This window comes from Mercenaria mercenaria, chromosome 5 (genome assembly GCF_021730395.1).
Source record: "Mercenaria mercenaria strain notata chromosome 5, MADL_Memer_1, whole genome shotgun sequence".
NCBI lineage: Eukaryota > Metazoa > Mollusca > Bivalvia > Venerida > Veneridae > Mercenaria > Mercenaria mercenaria.
The window spans coordinates 54,116,004-54,134,511 of record NC_069365.1 but is presented as its reverse complement, the minus strand read 5'-3'; the positions used below and the strand labels follow the sequence as shown (position 1 = coordinate 54,134,511).

Here is an 18,508-nt window from a genome sequence, read left to right as displayed (position 1 = left end):
GTTCAGACACAATATCCTTTATCCAATCATCATGATGGAGAACATACACCCCACCAGGGGATCCAACTCACGACCCCGCGATCCATAGATCTGCGCTCTCCCTATTGAGCTAAGCGTGCATAAACTGCAACACAAGCTCCACATACATAGGAGACAATGGTCACGCTTCAAGTAACAAAAAAAGGAGCCACCACAATACATCAGATTTTATGAATAATAAAATGAATATTTCCCACAATTGGATGTTGCGTTTCTAAATTTCTCGAGTATACAAGAAACAAGTTGAGCATACTTTCATACATTTATATGTTAGCACAGCACTGCTCACACATGGTAACAGACTGTACAAAGCTTTTTATACACATCATAACAATTATTAATGTTTAAACCTGTGATAGGGAAAATGTATACAAAATTCAAAACAAAATGCATTGAAAAATATGAAATATTAGTACACAAGTTCAAGAATGCATGCACAAAAATGATGTAATCAAGAAATATATTCATGGCAGATGGCTATCAAACTGTTGATTATCAACTATGGGCCACTTTCATGTTTGGAATATAGTGTGGTCACAGACACAGTTTGTTGAGTCAGACAGTGGATTTCAATAAGTGAAGTCCACTGATACATATGTACTGGTTTTCCTCAGTGACTTCTCCCCATTGTAAACTGAATTTCAGGTTTAAGACACCACATGCTATATATATATATGGTTTTCCTCAGAGGCCTCTTCCTTTTGTAAACTAAATTTCAGCTATAAGACACCACAATTATATCCAAGTTAATCTGGTTTGCACCAAAGTTCAAAGTTCATTTCCTTCTTTTTTTGCAGGATTTAGAGTCACATTGACAGACTTCAGGACATATGGCAACTTTTCCAGCTTTTGATGGTGGAGGAAGACCCCTTGTGCTTTACTGGGACATAGATTCAGGCACGCGCATGCACCTTGGTAGAACCCTCAACTTTCCTTAAGCTGGATCATTCCTCACATTAATAATATTACATTAACCCTTATAATGCTGGCCACAATTTATTCTGCCTTTGCGACCAGTGCAGATCAAGATCAGCCTGCACATCCATGCAGTCTGATCATGATCTGCACTGTTCACCATTCAGCCAGTATCTTTTTGGTATGCACCCCTTTTAACAGTTAATGGTACTGTCCAAATTGAAAGATGGACAAGTTTATTATAGAAATTTAGCAGGGTAAGGGTTAAAGCAAGGTTTTGAACCCACTGCAAAGACAGGCTAGTGATTTGAAGCCAGCCACCTAACCACACAGCCATGGAGGTCCCTCATCTAAATTTCGTTGCCATAAGACCACACTATAATACCAAGAGAAAGTGTCCCATTTTAATAGGTATAAAATTCATAGGTAAGTATTACATATTATTTTAATGCTAGGTAAATGAAATGATATTTTCACACTAGGCCAATGTTACACAAATCCTTGGTACATCAATATAATATTAAAATGAATCAAAGTGTGGTAAGGAAGTTTAGCTTTTATCGAACTGCTGATATATCATAAAACAAATGCTATAAAATATTGCAAACTTCATCAAAAGGATCAAGACTTTATTAACAGTGATGATGTAACACTTATACTGACCTAGTGTCTAAAATTCAAGTGTCATTTTTATATATGCATGCATTATATATGAAATAGTTCAGGATTGGGATGGATGGTAGGTCATGCACTTCAGATTTCTTACCCCCAGAATAACCGTGATGAACTGAATATGGTAAAAATGAAACATAGAGGTGATGGTGATCAGAACACTATGTTGCTACATACACTAGAGTGAAGAAAAAAAAACAACACTCGCTCAATCATCAATGACTCCAGCATCATGGATCACTTCAACAACTCATCTGGTCTAGCTGTTTTCCTTGTATTTTATAACTGGATCGCTTGAAACCTGGTTAACTTGAGCATTTTGTTCATGCCCTTGCAACCTCAAGCAACTGGCTTACAATTTTATTATTGTATATCAGTGACTTTATCCATTTATCACCTAAATCATTTACATGGACCTTAATTTTCTTTTGAAGCTAATAAGACACTTGAACAAACTAACCCTGTTTGCTGTGCTCAAATCAGTTTGGAATGTCAATACAATTATCCAGTTATATCAACAAATTATATCTCAAATTAAGAAATAAAGTTATAACAAACCTATGCTAATACACACTTACCCTTATCATGCTGGACACGATTGATTCTGCCTTTGCGACCAGTGTAGATCATGATCAGCCTGCACATCTGTGCAGTCTGATCAAGATCCACACCATTCGCCATTCAGTCAGTATCTTTTTGGTAAGCACCCCTTTTAACAGTTAATGGTGCTGTCCAAATTGAAAGATGGACAAGTTCATTATAGAAATTTAGCAGGGTAAGGGCTAAACTGATTCAAGCCAAAAAAATCAATTTGCAGAGAACTTTTGATTCCTCTGATTGTTCCTTTCCTTAAATTCCTTTAAATCACTAAATTAAAAACAAATTACAGAATTAAAGATTAAATGAAAACTAAATCCCAAAAATAAGAAATAAACCACTGCAATGAAGCCTGTTTACAGATTTGATAAATTTTTTCTAAAGGATCATACCATTATCTCCTAGCAGGTAAAACCAGGCTCTGTTGTTCATCCCTACAGCTAAATGGTATGGTCCAAGTCCCAGATAAGATGGCTCTACATCAACAGATATGGTAGCTGGTTGCTCCTGTTTTGAGAAATGTGAAAAGAAAAGTACAGAAATTTTGTAAACTACTTTGTGGCATGTACATAAAATTAACTTAGAAACTATCTCTGAGTCACTAGCTTTCATGCAAAAGACGAGACCATTTTACTCATCATACTGAAAGAGATATTTTTATTTTTTATTTATTTTGACAGTGGCGGTGGAACGTGAAAACATGAACACAGTTGATTCCACAGTAACATGGTGATTTTTCAACTTGAAACAGTGGCAGAGGACCAAAGGAACCATACCAAACATTTCAAAAACCTAGGTAAAACCACTGCCCTTCAAGTAAGTCAGCTGGAGGGCTTCCTCACCTGAGGTCCTAAGTAAGATACCTAGAGAGATATGGGACAAGTGATTCAAGTCAATTTCTAACACTCAGCAAAAGAGATTATAATTATTATTACGTATTATTCACATTCTTTATCAAAACAGATATTTTTTTTCAATATTCAAGTGGTGTATATCTACAAGTAAGTTGGTTTTTAGAATAGAGTATGACCAAATTAAATTTCTTGCTAAGTTTGATGTTTTTCACTGATCTGGTTGGTGAGAACTTACTTCAACATGCTGCTTAAAGACATACAATATTTTTGTTCATAAAAGTTAAAAACAGAAACATGTGAGAAAAAAAAAATCAAAATCCACAATTGTTACGGAATACTGCAAAATCATTAATTTTTGTAGTGAACAATTTTTTGTGGATTTCACGGTTGTGTGAATCCATAGAGAGAAATCTCAACGGATAATTAAAATTACGATTAATAAAATCTACAGTCAAACTTCGTTAACTCTAACTCGGATAATTCGTACACCACCCTTCTCTCGAACTTGTCGTCAGGTCCCGGAAAAATCCCTCGAACAAATTTTGCTGGTCCCGCCAAGTTCGAGTTACGAAGTTTGACTGTAAATTTCTCTTTCAAACCTGAAATCCGTAAATTCACGTCCCAAACAAAACCAAATGATTTTACAGCAGTATAGCATGCTTTATTACATTTATGATTAATTACAATGAAAATGTTACATGTAGGTTTTCCTCGATATGTTTATATTGTCATAAAATAATTCAGAACAGTGCCTGACATTTAACTCTGTATGGAATTTCTTTTAAACTTCCCTCTAGACTAAAACAGATTCTTTAAAACCTTTTTTCCTCAGCTAACTTGTAACTAAAATGAGGCTGCGGAACAAGATTTCAAAATCAAAAATATTGAAATACAATAAAGCCATTACGCCCTACCATAAATCTAAGACCAAGAATTTCTACCTTTAACAAGAGAAGCAAGAATAATGATATAAAAAACACCACCTACACAACTAAATGGAATTTATAGAATGACCCAACAAATGAAATAAAATGACACAACCAAATAAATGAAAACAAAAAGTGATTTTATATCCGTTGCCCTGAAATGATTGAACATATGAGCTGTGCCATGAGAAATCCAACATAGTGGCTTTGCGACCAGCATGGATCCAGACCAGCCTGCGCATCCGCACAGTCTGGTCAGGATCCATGCTGTACGCTTTCAAAGCCTATTGCAATAAGAGAAACTGTTAACGAACAGCATGGATCCTGACCAGTCTGCGCGGATGCGCAGGCTGGTCTGGATCCATGCTGGTCGCAAAACCACTATGTTGGTTTTCTCGTGGCATGGCTCAATTTTGCATATTGAAGTTTCCATTTAACAAAACCAACTTAAAGCAACATCTTGTGGTTATAGCATGCACTAGTCTAGTATTAATATACATGTAGTTTGTGATGAAGCCTTACCACATCAGGACCTGGCTATAATAATTCACATAAATAAGTAAAAATAAACAAGCTTTTATAAAATTATGACTGTTAACTTATGAAGTCTTTTCTATTTCTTTTGTGCAAAATTTATGTTTCTGCCTGATATATTAACCTTTAGCCTGCTGCCGGCAAGTGATTCTGCCTTTGCGACCAGTGCAGACCAAGATCAGCCTGCACATCCGTGCAGTCTGATCATGGTCTGCTCTGTTCGCTATTCAGTCAATATATTTTCAGTAAACACCCCTTCAAATAATAAATGGTATTGCCCAAATTGAGTGATGGACCAGTCCATTTTAGAAATTTAGCAGGGTAAAGGTTAAAACTCAACCACAAAGGTAAAAAAAAGAGTGGCAAGGTGTCACAATATACATCAGTCACAGCAATACACTTTCTTTACTTACTGAGCAGACTAGTTGTCAATTTTCTCAATTTCAACTTACTCAAGGGCCATAACTCAAAAGCAACAGACTATCCACCTTGATATCAAACTTGGCCAAAATAATATGCCCATATATATTCAAAGTTTGGTGAACTTTGAATAAAAACTGCTTAAGTTATTAAGTGGACACTGGCACTTTTTGCAACTTCAGATTATTCAAGAGTGACTGGAAGTATCTGAATAGTTATCAAACTTGTCTGAGATATTATGTCATAAACATTATGGCCAAGATTGGTGGACACTGGATACAGACTGCTTAAGTTAGAGCATGGACACTTGTCAATTTCTCAAGTTTTAGTAATTCAAGGAGAATAACTTTTATGAAAATCTACTTGGTTATCAAACTTGGCCAAGATATTATGCCCATACAAATTGTGACCCAATTTGGTGAACACTGGATATGAACTGCTCAAGTTAGACAACGGGCAACTTTAGCAGAAGATGATCATAAAATATGTCATGTTTCAAAGGAGTAAAACAATTGAACAAATGATAACAGCTACCTAAACAAGTAAAGCAAAAACATGACATTTTTTTACCTTGCTAAATATAAACTATTTTTCTTGAGACTATATGATCAGATAAAATAATGAAAAGAGCTACACATGGACTTAGATTACCAAAAATGAAGCATTATTTGTCCAAAATTATGACATACCTGTTGGATGTTGTCCTCGATTGTCACCTCAAGCAGAGAGGTAAGGTGGGCAATCCTGGTTTGTTGTGTGGCGGCCAACATCGGCAGACTTGTGAGATACACATACAAATTTCCTTTTGTAGATGTTATGGCCAACAGCTGACCATCATCTGTCCATTCCATACGGTCTAAACTGCGCTCATCATCCAGGTTGATGATTGCAAACATTTCCTTCAGGTCAGAGAGGTCATGGATCTTGATACTAAAAATAGATCAGTTTACCTGTATGAAATGCATAGGTACAAGACTGAGAAATGTATCTTGAGTGCATGTAAACATGTGGGTTGTAAAGGGTTTTTACAGGTTCTCATAACAGTTCTCATAAACAAATATTTGCATTCCTTCTCCAAGAGAATATAAATTACTTCCCTTCCGTACAAAAATGTAAATACAACTGAATACTAAACAAACATTTCTGCAAAGTAAGCAGAATAATTTCATATTGAAGACCAATATCAACCCCTCTCATGCTGGACACGATTGATTCTGCCTTTGTGACTAGCGTAGTTCATGATCAGCCTGAACATCCATGCAGTCTGATCATAATCTGCACTGTTCGCCATTCAGCAAGTATCTTTTAGGGAAGCACCCATTTTAAGAGTTAATGGTACTGTTCAAATTGCAAGATGGACAAGTTCACTATAGAAATTTAGCACAGTAAGAGCTAAATATGAATATTGTCAGAAATGCTTACCAATTATCTCCACAGGAAGCTGCCTTGTTCAATGACAGAGATATGGCAATACAGCTGAGGTTATCTTTGTGATTACGTGCCTGAAACAACTCCTGAAATACATACAGCCTCAATCAGAAACAAGAACTAATGTTAGTAAAGAAGTTAAGTTTATATCAATGTATTTCAGCTTGAGGGTAGACGTAGTTGCAACATCTACTTCTATCCTTCTCCTGTAAATCTCTTGGATGAAACCCACTTTTGGTTTTTGGGGAAAGAAGCTCATAAGGCAGGTTGGTTAGAAAATACGACCATCAGGCTGAGCAGCTGACACCGTTGTAACCTACATGTATATAATACAACTCCCAATCTTAACAAATTTCTTACTAAAAGTCGACTCCAGTATTTAATAGTGTCACATCAAGAGAGGGGATTTTGACAACCAGGTAGTTCTGTTAATGGTTACAACTGACTAACACTTACTATAATTCTAAACAAAAACATAAAACTTCCCTTCCAGATAATTCAATTTTACATTTCCTAATATTCATTCAACCATTTCCCAAATCCTTGTTACAACATTTAACATCTTACCTGACCGATTTCCTTCATGTGAGTTGAGATAACAACGAAGAAGCCGTGAGAAAATCCAATCATTATATAACCATCTCCGTACCTGTAATAATGATTTTATACCAATATCCAAATGTGAAATCTTTGCAAAATCTTCATTAAACATTTTAGTAGTAACTGAAATGAGATACATTACAATGCTTAAGTGCCTGAGAATTGCCACTTCTGTAAATAAGGGAAAAGTAAAATTTTTCATTTTCCTAAATTTTCATTTGTAGCACAGTTGTTGCTAACTTCAGAAAAGATCAGCACACATTCTGGTTGAAGTAAACCTTATTTATTGGCTTAATCGTGAAACTGATGTACATACAAACAAATACAGTTGTAACAGAAAGAATTAAAAAAAAAAAAAAATCTAATATTTAACTAATACAAAACACAACAGTTGTAATATACAAGAGGGCCATGATGGCCCTATATCGCTCACCTGTTATCATTGCACTTAAGGACAAGTCTTCAAGGTCAAAAGATCATAATAGAAATCAATCAAAAGAATTATGAGAAAATATAGTTGAAATTTTCTTTAAGTAACTTTAAAAACAAGATTTGAAAACTTTTTGTAGAGGTCCACTAGGCAATGCTATATGTCAAATATCTAAGCTCTTCTGGTTTATTTTCAGAAAATTTTGAAGATTTTTCTATGTACAATCAAGTAACCCCATGGGGCAGGGTCAATTTGACCCCAGGAGTCATGATTTGAATAAATTTTGTAAAAGTCTAATAGGCAATGCTACATGTCAAATATCTAAGATCTAGGCCTTCTGGTTTATTTTTAGATTTTTTTTAAAGATTTTCCTATGTAAAATCAAGTGACCCCTAGGGCGGAGTCAATTTTGACCCCGGGGGACAAGGTTTGAACAAATTTTGTAGAGGTCCACTAGGCAATGCTACATGTCAAATATCTAGTCTCTACGCCTTCTAGTTTATTTTTACAAAATTTTTGAAGATTTTCCTATGTAAAATCAAGTGACCCCTGGGGCGGGGTCAATTTTGACCCAGGGGGTCATGATATGAACAAATTTTGTAGAGGTCCACTAGGTAATGCTACATGTGAAATATCTAAGCTCTAGGCCTTCTGGTTTATTTTTAGAAAACTTTTGAAGATTTTCCTATGTAAAGTCATGTGACCCCTAGGGCAGGGTCAATTTTGACCCCCGGGTCATAATTTGAACAACTTTAGTAGAGGTCCACTAGGCAATGCTACATGTCAAACATCTAAGCTCTAGGCTTCTGGTTTTTGAGAAGAAGATTTTTAAAATATTTTCCTATGTAAAATCAAGTGACCCCTGGGGCGGGGTCAATTTTGACCCCCGGGTCATAATTTGAACAACTTTAGTAGAGGTCCACTAGGCAATGCTACATGTCAAATATCTAAGCTCTAGGGCTTCTGGTTTTTGAGAAGAAGATTTTTTAAATATTTTCCTATGTAAAATCAAGTGACCCCTGGGGCGGGGTCAATTTTGACCCCGGGGGCCATGATTTGAATAAATTTTGTAGAGGTCCACTAGGCAATGCTACATGTGAAATATCTAAGCTCTAGGCCTTCTGGTTTATTTTTAGAAATTTTTTGAAGATTTTCCTATGTAAAATCAAGTGACCCCTGGGGCAGGGTCAATTTTGACCCCGGGGTCATGATTTGAACAACTTTAGTAGAGGTCCACTAGGCAATGCTACATGTCAAATATCTAAGCTCTAAGGCTTCTGGTTTTTGAGAAGAAGATTTTTTTAAGATTTTCTTATGTAAAATCAAGTGACCCCTGGGGCGGGGTCAATTTTGACCCCGGGGTCATGATTTGAACAAACTTGGTAGAGGTCCACTAGGCAATGCTTCACACCAAATATCTAAGCTCTAGGGCTTCTGGTTTTTGAGAAGATTTTTAAAGTTTTTCCTTTCGGTTGCCATGGCAACCAGTGTTCTGCATGGAATTCAATTCTTTGAACAATTTTGAAAGGGGGCCATCCAAGGAACATCCCTGTGAAGTTTCATCAAAATTGGCCAGTTGGTTTAGGAGGAGATGTTGTTTAAAGGAAAGTGTGGACGGACGACAGACGGACGTACAACGGACGGACGGACGCCGGACGGTGAGCGATCACAATACCTCACCCTGAGCACTTTGTGCTCAGGTGAGCTAAAAAAGCAAGACGAACTTCCAAATATGTGCTAATTATTCAATCTTACTGTCTCTTGGTTTTACAAAAAAAAAGCCAGGATAGCAAATTTAAAGTTCTGACCCTTGCTGGTTGAACTTACCATCTATAAGACATGATATTGCCATATTTCTGCTGAAATGCCAGCTCTACCGGGTTTTCGGAGTCATGCATGTTGTAGAGAAACAATGTTTTCTTTCCTATAACAACACTCACCTGAAATATTTACAATAGTAATGTTTGACTGACATTTACATATCGGTTATCAAATCTGCCAAAATGTTACTGAAATGTCAACAAATAGAATTTAAAATGTAATAAATCTTTTATCAGTTCTGCAAACATAGCACATGTGATCCCTCTAACAATTTTGCTTTTCTTTATAAGAATTGCATATACCTAAATTTACTTAATCAATACAGTCCACCATACACTAAACCGTATAAATAAATCAATTTCCATGAAAAGGGTTTACATGTAACATTATAGGTGGTGATTCGAACAAGAAAATGGAAAAAGAAATTGTAGCGTTTAATGCGTTTTTTCTCTACTTATATAATCTAATTTTCTGCTATCTGTGAAAGTGTCATCATTATCGTTATCAAATAATTAGGATCGAGAATCTCGCCTTACTATGGTACTGCAGGCTATCAAGACGTTTTGGTCCATATCATGGTATGCACTGAGACTTTTTTTCAGACAAACAGACTGACAACGAGCAAAACCAAATACCCTCTCTTCTTCATTAGTAGGCAAGAAAACCCCAAATGCCTTGACTTTGCCAAACATAAAAGTATGCTGGTGTACACAGTTTGCATTACATTGTACCGTACATACTTCAACCAACAAACACCATACAAAAAGTATATGATCCTCACATAAATTAAATAAATATTAAGTCCTTAGCCCTTACAGTATTTTCTCCCATAGATGATCTCTCATCCCCTTTCATCTCTGAGAACTGTATATCGCCAGGTTCAGCCCTCGTAGATGTCTGACGTAGTGTATCTCCCTCTGGATTGCTTATTGTAATTGTCTTGTCTTCGCTTCCAAGAGCCAACAGGTTCTCATTACTCCATGAACCACATGTAATCCTCCTCGAATGCTTGCCAATAATTGGAATTTTTCTGGAAAAAAATAAATTTTTGCTTATTTGAAGGGCCGGTCTGGAAGGTACTGTTAGTGCTTGTGGACATGACAGTCCTCTAATCAAACTGATGTAGCAAAGTTATCTATAATTTGATTCCAGTGAAATCTGTACTGAAAATAACTACAACCTTTACAACTGTGTTATAATCATTTTAGTTAACTTAAAATATTAATAGATGTGGAGACTGGTTGCCATTCTTTTTAAAACATCCCTCAAAATGCATAGCATCTTGTGTTCACTGCCTGAAAAATGTTTTGATCTTACACTGAAAAGAAACAAGAGGGCCAAGATGGCCCTAGGTCGCTCACCTGAGAAACACACCATAACAGTATAAACATGTTGACCTAGTGATTTCATGGAAACAAATATTCTGGTCAATTTTCATTAAGATTGGACCAAAAATGTGGTCTCTCGAGTTAAAACAAGTATTTTCTTTGATATGACCTAGTGACCTAGTTTTTGACCCCAGATGACCCATATTCAAATTTTACCTAGATTTTATGAAGGCAATCATTCTGATCAAATTTCATGATGATCAATTGAAAAATACAGCCTCTATCGAATACACAAGGTTTTTCTTTGATTTGACCTAGTGACCTACTTTATGACCCCAGATGACCCATATTTGAACTCGACCTAGATTTCATCAAGGCAATCATTCTGACCAAATTTCATGAAAATCAATTAAAAAATACAGCCTCTATTGCATACACAATGTTTTTCTTTGATTTGACCTAGTTTTTGACCCCAGATGACACATATCTGAACTCGACCTAGATTTCATCAAGGCAATCATTCTGACAAAATGTCATGAAGATCAATTGAAAAATACAGCCTCTATCGCACACACAATGTTTTTCTTTGATTTGACCTAGTGACCTAGCTTTTGACCCCAGATGACCCATATTTGAAATCCTAGACTTCATCAAGGAAATCATTCTGACCAAATTTTATGAAGATCAATTGAAAAATACAGCCTCTATTGCATACAAAAAGTCTTTCTTTGATTTGACCTAGTGGCCTAGTTTTTGACCCCAGATGACCAATATTCAAACCCGACCTAGATTTCATCAAGGAAATCATTCTGACCAAATTTTATGAAGATCAATTGAAAAATACAGCCTCTATCGCATACACAAGGTTTTTCTTTGATTTGACCTAGTGACCTAGTTTTTGACCTCAGATAACCAACATTCAAACTTGACCTAGATTTCATCAAGGCTATTATTCTGACCACATTCAATGAAGATCAATTGAAAAATACAGCCTCTATGGCATACACAAGGTTTTTTTTTATTTGACCTAGTGACCTAGTTTTTGACCCAAGATGACCCATTTTCGAACTTGGCCTAGATTTTATCAAGGCAATCATTTTGACCAAATTTCATGAAGATCAATTGAACAAGGAGCTGCGTTCAAATAACGTTTGATGACCCCGGTGGCATCCTTGTCGATACAAAGCAACCCAAGTCCAAAACGAGGTCAAGGTCAAACTGAGGTCACGTGATGTTTGAAGATGAGGAATGGCCACAGGTTACATCTGTATTAGTATCAAATCATTCTTGTAAGCAGTATTGATGCTAGACGAAACAGTCCCATTTGGTTAACCAAGAGATGGCCCATATAAAGCAACCTAAGTCCAAAATGAGGTCAAGGTAAAACTGAGGTCAGGTGATGTTTGAAGATGAGGAATGGTCACAAGTTACATCTGTATTAGTATCAATTCATTCTTGTAAGCAGTATTGATGCTAGACGAAACGGTCCCATTTGGTTAACCAAGAGATGGCCCATATAAAGCAACCTAAGTCCAAAATGAGGTCAAGGTCAAACTGAGGTCAGGTGATGTCTGAAGATGAGGAATGGTCACAGGTTACATCTGCATTAGTATCAAGTCATTCTAGTAAGGGGTATTGATGCTAGACGAAACGATCCCATTTGGTTAACCTTGTACGGACGGAAGAACGAATGGACGGACGGACAGGACAATCACTATATGCCCCCCATATCAATAGATGCCGGGGGCATAAAAATACAGCCTCTATCGCATATAGAAGCTAAATGTTGACGGATGACAGACAGACGACAGACATTGAGTGATCATAATCACTCACCTGAGCATTTGAACCTTCCTGCAAGTTTAGCATGTACTAATGCTGCAGGAACCTCCCTCAAAGTTTAGCTAGTACTTCTGTTGCAGTGAACCAGTTACTTACCTTAAGTTTAGCAGATACCAACTTATCTGAAAATTTAGCATGTACCAACGATGCGATGAATCTGTCTAGAAGTTTACGTGTACTTATAATGCAGTGAACCCACCTACAAGTTTTTCATGTACTAAGTTGCTGTGAACCTACCTGTAACTTCAGCATGTACTAATGATGCAGTGTATCAGTTTCCAACCTGGAAGTTTAGCATATACTGATAATGCAGTGTACCTACCTTGAGGTCTGTTGATTGTAGATGAGTAGGTTACCCTTCACTGTACCTACAGCTAGGTATGGTCCTGCCTTTGCCCATAACAAGAATGACAAGGGATCTCTGAAATATGCAAACAAAAATTAGCTGTGAGATCATTTGATCAAATATATGAAATCAATATAGAAATTATATAAAAGTGATTTTTTTCATTTGTCATGTATAACTAAGAATACTCAAATACAAACAGTCTTTTTTACAGAAAACATTCTCCAGTCTAACCCATCAATAACTACCACCTTTAGAATGGTAAAAAATTTGGTGTACAATGTATTTGCAAGTGGTCATCATTCAGAGGTTAAAGTACACTACAAATGGTCTAGAAATCCCTATTGCTAATGTACTCAAAACATGACCGTATACTGCATGTTTGTGTGATAATTTAAAGAAAGCATGGTTGTAACAACGAACCTGAGTCCACTATCCATGGAAGATGTTTTACCAGTGTTAGCATCCCACATGGTGATGTTTGTGTTTCTTTCATTGATAATAGCCAGAATATCCCCATCCTTATCCCAGCCAAGTCCTGTGCAAGGTCTGTAATTAAAATTGGTACACAAATTTATTTGATTGTTTGTTTGTTTGGGGTTTTAGCACCGTCTAAAACTGCCGTTTTCAACTATATTTCAGTTATGTAATGACAGGCAACTCGCCTTACCAGTGTCCCTGGATTCTGTACCAGTATTAACCTGTTCTCAGGTTCTACCAACTTCCCCACATGAAGCAGAGGTGGAGGACAAATGATTTCAGTCACAATGTCTTTTATCAATCGCCACTGAGAATAAATGCCTTGCCTGCCTATTGAACTCATGACCCTGCTATCTGTACATCTGCACTCTCCCTATTGAGCTAAGTGGGTGGAGAGTACACAAATCAAAAATCAAAAGTAACCATTTGAAATTTCTTTTTCTTATCCAATAATGTGATTTATTTAAAGAATACTAAGAACAGGAACCTGACAGCATCTTTTAAACTGAATTACACTGAATCATGACATTAAAGGGACTGAGATTTCAAGTTAGAGTAAAAATATTGGCTATGTTTTAATCTATTATTAAACCTTAAATTAAAATTTAGTCTTTTTTCAACAAAATTAATAGATGTTAATCATGAACATATCTTTCTTGCGTAATGATATAACTTAACAGTTTTATCAAATTATATACCACTTACCCCTGAAGCTGTATTTCCTGTTTCAGGTCTCCATGTCTGTCATAAATCTTTACCAAATTGTCATTGCTGCAAACATACAAATTTACTCATTGATAAAAACTGATATGGTACAAAAGGCATAATTATCATGCTAGCATGGTTGATTTCATGAACTCGAATCTTACAAAATTGGCTAAATTCAGCTTTAATACTGTACAGACAACAGAAAGGTATATGGTATCAAATCCTTATCTTTTATAAGTTTCAAGAATTACAAACAAAAGCTGTCAGTAAGACAGCACGCTCGATTTTTCTCAGTGGTTGACTCTGAATTAGAGCTTTGCCAGTAAAAACTTTATAAAACTTTAACCAAAAAATTCTAAGTTAAAAAGGGGCATAACTCTGTAAAAATTCAAACAGAATTATGGGGATTGTTTCTCCTGGTATAGACTTTGATAGTAAATAACTATTTTAAATTTCAAGTCAAAAGCTATGATAGTAACAGAGATATTTGACTCTAAATATCAAAAATTTTAACCAAAAAAGTCTAAGTTAAAAAGGGGCATAACTCTGTCAAAATTCAAATCAGAGTTATGGGGATTGTTTCTCCTGGTGTAGACTTTGATAGCAAATAACTACTTTATGTTTCAAGTCAATAGCTTTGATAGTAACAGAGTTATTTGACAAAACTTTAACCAACGGCGACTCCGACGCTGACCTCTTCGAAAGTCAGCTAAAAAATGCTTTAAAACTGTTCAAAGATTCTGGACTTTTGTTTTTCCCAAAGATTTAATGTCATGTTTCCAATCTTTACTGTGAGATGCATGTGAGTCATTAATTTATATACAATACCTGGAGGTTGCAATGTAGTTTCCAAGTGATTTCTGCCATGCATACTGTACCCCGCCACCTCCACGTCCACCGCTGATACAGAAAACACGCTGAAAATAAAATCATTTAAATTGATTTGCACGTTTATTCAAAACAGGACAAACTTTGTGCTAAAATTAAGGGCCTTGGCTAAAAATGTTGCTAAACATCTTTGAAAGTTAAAGTTGTTCCTATTAGTCCTTATATATACTCTGAAGGAAAATTCACTCAATAACCTACATAGTTAATGCTATAAGATATTGGCAGACAGTTGGCAGGGATAGAATAGTACCATTCAAGTATTCAAATTGACTACCGGACCTGTAGACAGCCCTACACTGGTTGTCTAGGGGTCCAGTAACCGGACCTCTAGACTCTAGGTGTAGAGTTCCAGTTACAAGACCCTAGCCACTGTCTTTTCCTTATTGGACTGGCAAGTAGCAACCAGCATGTCGTGACCGGCATTCCCTAATAAACCAAACAGTTCGACTTGCATGACTGAAAACTAGCAAACAGATATTAAAGCGTCCGGAAATAAAATTCAATTTGGTTGTGCCAAGATATGCATTTTACGGACTTCATAAAGTACATGCGAACTACTTGCATAAAAAATGACGTGAACGAGTTAGAATCATTTGAAAAATAACATGCCTTCATCTGTTAAACCACACAGTTCTCAAAATTAGTTAAATTATTTTACAGACAAATTTGTTGAAATTTGTTGAACTTGGCGACTGGAATTTTGAATGGTTATTGGAATATTTTCGAAAAAGTCAATGATTGGGTACTAATTTTGTAAACCAGTCCACTTAACGGTTGCAAAGGAACCTAAAGTAGAGATAATTGCCAAAAAGATTCATTATTAATCCAAATATTGAAAAAATTAAATAACGACACGTCAGGAGCTATACAATTTTGTTAAATTGAGCAGAGACAAAGTACAAATTAGAAATAGTATGTTCAATGGTTCTGAGCTCCACGCATTTCCCAAAAGACATTTAAATCCAGGAACTTGTGAAGAGTTGTCCTTTCAACATAGTTCTAATAGTCGTGAAAAAAAAAAAAAAACAACTTTGGATTTAAGGTCTGCAAAATGGTTTGTTATTTCTTTTACTTATACTATATAGTCGACTATACGCATACTGGCTAATGGATAAACATGATAAATATTTCTGAGCAAAACAGAATCTTCTTATGATTCTTAAAATAACTTCATAACAGCAATCGTGGTAGACTATACAACGCCTAGACAGGCATATTATTAATGTGCGCTTGCAAATGCGGTACAAACTAGTGTATTTGCAATATCAGTGTATACTTTTGGTAACCAGAATTCTTTGGTAACGTTTTAGCATTTATATGCATATTTGTTTCTTTGGTTTGGTTTAACGTGTTTTTACCAGTAAATACTGTCAGTTCCGCTAGAGCCATATCCCCAGAACTGACCTATATTTCTCAATGAATTTGGGCACGAGTAATGCAAAAACATAATTCTGATGATAACTAATCAACACCCAACCTATTGTTGTCATACTGCAGGAACAGAGGTAAGGGGAGGGGTGCAGCCCAAACTTTGCGAGTGGGACCCCCAAAATTGACTTTTTACATAAATAACGGTAGATATAGGGAAAAAAGTCAATGTTAATAAGCAGTTATATGTACTGGTAAGGATTTTATACAGTGTGTATTGTTAATAATGAGAACTTTTTCTCTTTTTTTTCTTTTTCTTTTGGGGAGGGGGGGGGGGGGTGTCTGCTTATGATAGTTAAGTCGTTTTTACTGAAATGGGAGAATAAAAATATCATTATTAACAAGTGTTACGGTTGTACCGATAAAGTTGTAGTTTATAATGTCACCACAGTTCCATCCCATCTACTTTAAACCGAAACAATCACTGCTCTAAAGTTTTATAAAATTCACTGGTTATGATTTTTTTTGTCACAATATATACAACCTAATGACCCTATTAAGTCTGATATATTCTGTATAAACGGAAATGTGCATGAAGAATTTCATGAGTTGGCTCTAAAGTATTTGCATTATCTGTTCATATGATATTTTTTCTGATGTACGTGCAAGTAAATAGTGTAAGGAAAATTCGTTCCCACTAAAAACGTGAACCAGCATATGACAACAACTTGGAAAGTAAGACATGTATACATTTTAGTAATATTAAACGCTGATATGTATATATAAGTTGCCACAGAACTTTGGTTGAATTTCGGATTTCCTTATTTGAGAAACTCTAATTACTAATTTTTACACGGTTTTCTAGTTATTGCAACCTTCTTAGATAACTCAATAATGTAACGTAATTGTTAACTTTACATTCTTGTAAAGAAGTCATTGTGATGCATTTTGCTCATTGTACATCTATATATGAGCCCCGCCATGGGAAAACCAACATAGTCATTGATCAAGACCAGCCTGCACATCCGCGCAATCTGGTCAGGATCCATGCTGTTCGCTTTCCTATTGCAATGAGAGAAACCATAATGAACAGCATGGATCCTGACCAGAATGCGCGGATGCGCAGGCTGGTCTGGATCGGCCATGCTGGTCGCAAACGCACTATGTTGGTTTTCTCATGGCGCGGCTCAATTATCATCTATCTGTCGTAGGAGTTAGTGAATAAGTCGCACGTAGGACTTACTACAAATCTCTGATGGCACCAGCACGATTCCTTAATCTGACAACCTATTGACAAAAAAAAACTTGTTCAAAATATATGGAACATTGTATCTATTTCTGTTAATTTCTAAGACTATTCAAATTTTGTGTAATTATGTCCCTTTTCTTCTCACAAGAGCCAAGAAAGATCAGTCAGAATATATAAGAGAAATGATCTTAAAAAATTAAAAAGATTATCTAGTCGGTAGCCAGACTAAGTAATTTCATAAACAGTCTGTCTATAATTTACAACTCAACAAGACATCAAAAGCACATACATATAATTTTGTATATAAATTTCATTTTAAAATGTACCGTCGATCATGGATATATAAAGTGCCCGTTTGTTACATTCATTTACTACTAATTAAGTGCACTTCGCAGATGGTTTGACAATGCAGCTATATAGTGTGTGGCTTTTTTAATATTTAAGCAAAATACAGAAGATGTTCCGATTCCAGAAGCTTCCTTTGGTTCTTCAACGCGTAGAATTTGAAGCACCCTACACGGGAGACATCCAATAATTTTTCCTACCAAGAGTAATTCCATTCCTAGTGCCGCCCTGAGTGTTAGTTTTTGCAAATGGGCAGAGCATTAGTCGCATGTGCATGTTATCTATTAACTCGAAATTTCGAAATACTAATTCGAAATTTTGAGTTACAAGAACAAAATTTCGAGTAACTTTTATCGAAATGTAGAGTAACTGTTAGAAGTTCGAGATACTAACTCATAATTTCGACTTCGAATCACCACAGTTATAGGTACATTTTGTAGCCCTTGAGTAGCCCTACAGGATGGCCGGGTCAAAAATATCACTGTTTTAACCTTGTTTAAAGTGGCATTATGCGCATCTTACTGCACATAGTATGTTTTTGGTGAAAGTTTCATAAAAGCAATTTTCGGTTGCTGTGCATTTAAATGTGTTAAATTAACGATAATGCCGCATAAGTATTTGAAGTTGATGCTTTAGAAATGGTAAAATAATAGTCACTGTTTTTTCTTCAATTTTCTACGCAGTGATCTCCCTTGCCTATAGGTAGAGATTTCTGAAG

The 18,508-nt window shown here is 35.9% G+C and overlaps 1 protein-coding gene across 7 annotated transcripts in view; it reads right to left on the bottom strand.

Annotated features, from left to right (window-relative positions):
* Positions 1–15,575, bottom strand: part of LOC123557244 (WD repeat-containing protein 19-like) — a 52,063-nt gene extending 36,488 nt beyond the window's left edge. For 2 of the 7 annotated variants that reach the window (XM_045348595.2, XM_053543596.1), the window contains exons 1-13: positions 15,438–15,575; positions 14,769–14,857; positions 13,938–14,003; positions 13,176–13,301; positions 12,729–12,827; positions 10,053–10,266; positions 9,243–9,355; positions 6,953–7,034; positions 6,380–6,471; positions 5,647–5,887; positions 4,526–4,540; positions 2,616–2,730; positions 1,721–1,741 (exon numbers count right to left, since the gene is read on the bottom strand). In XM_045348595.2, the coding sequence (XP_045204530.2) occupies positions 1,721–1,741; positions 2,616–2,730; positions 4,526–4,540; positions 5,647–5,887; positions 6,380–6,471; positions 6,953–7,034; positions 9,243–9,355; positions 10,053–10,266; positions 12,729–12,827; positions 13,176–13,301; positions 13,938–14,003; positions 14,769–14,857; positions 15,438–15,443 (1,279 nt within the window). In that variant the 5' untranslated portion in view covers positions 15,444–15,575. The remainder of the gene's footprint in view (positions 1–1,720; positions 1,742–2,615; positions 2,731–4,525; positions 4,541–5,646; positions 5,888–6,379; positions 6,472–6,952; positions 7,035–9,242; positions 9,356–10,052; positions 10,267–12,728; positions 12,828–13,175; positions 13,302–13,937; positions 14,004–14,768; positions 14,858–15,437) is intronic. The other 5 variants (XM_053543598.1, XM_053543599.1, XM_053543600.1 and 2 more) reach the window with 3 other exon arrangements.
* Between the last annotated feature and the right edge of the window lie 2,933 nt (positions 15,576–18,508).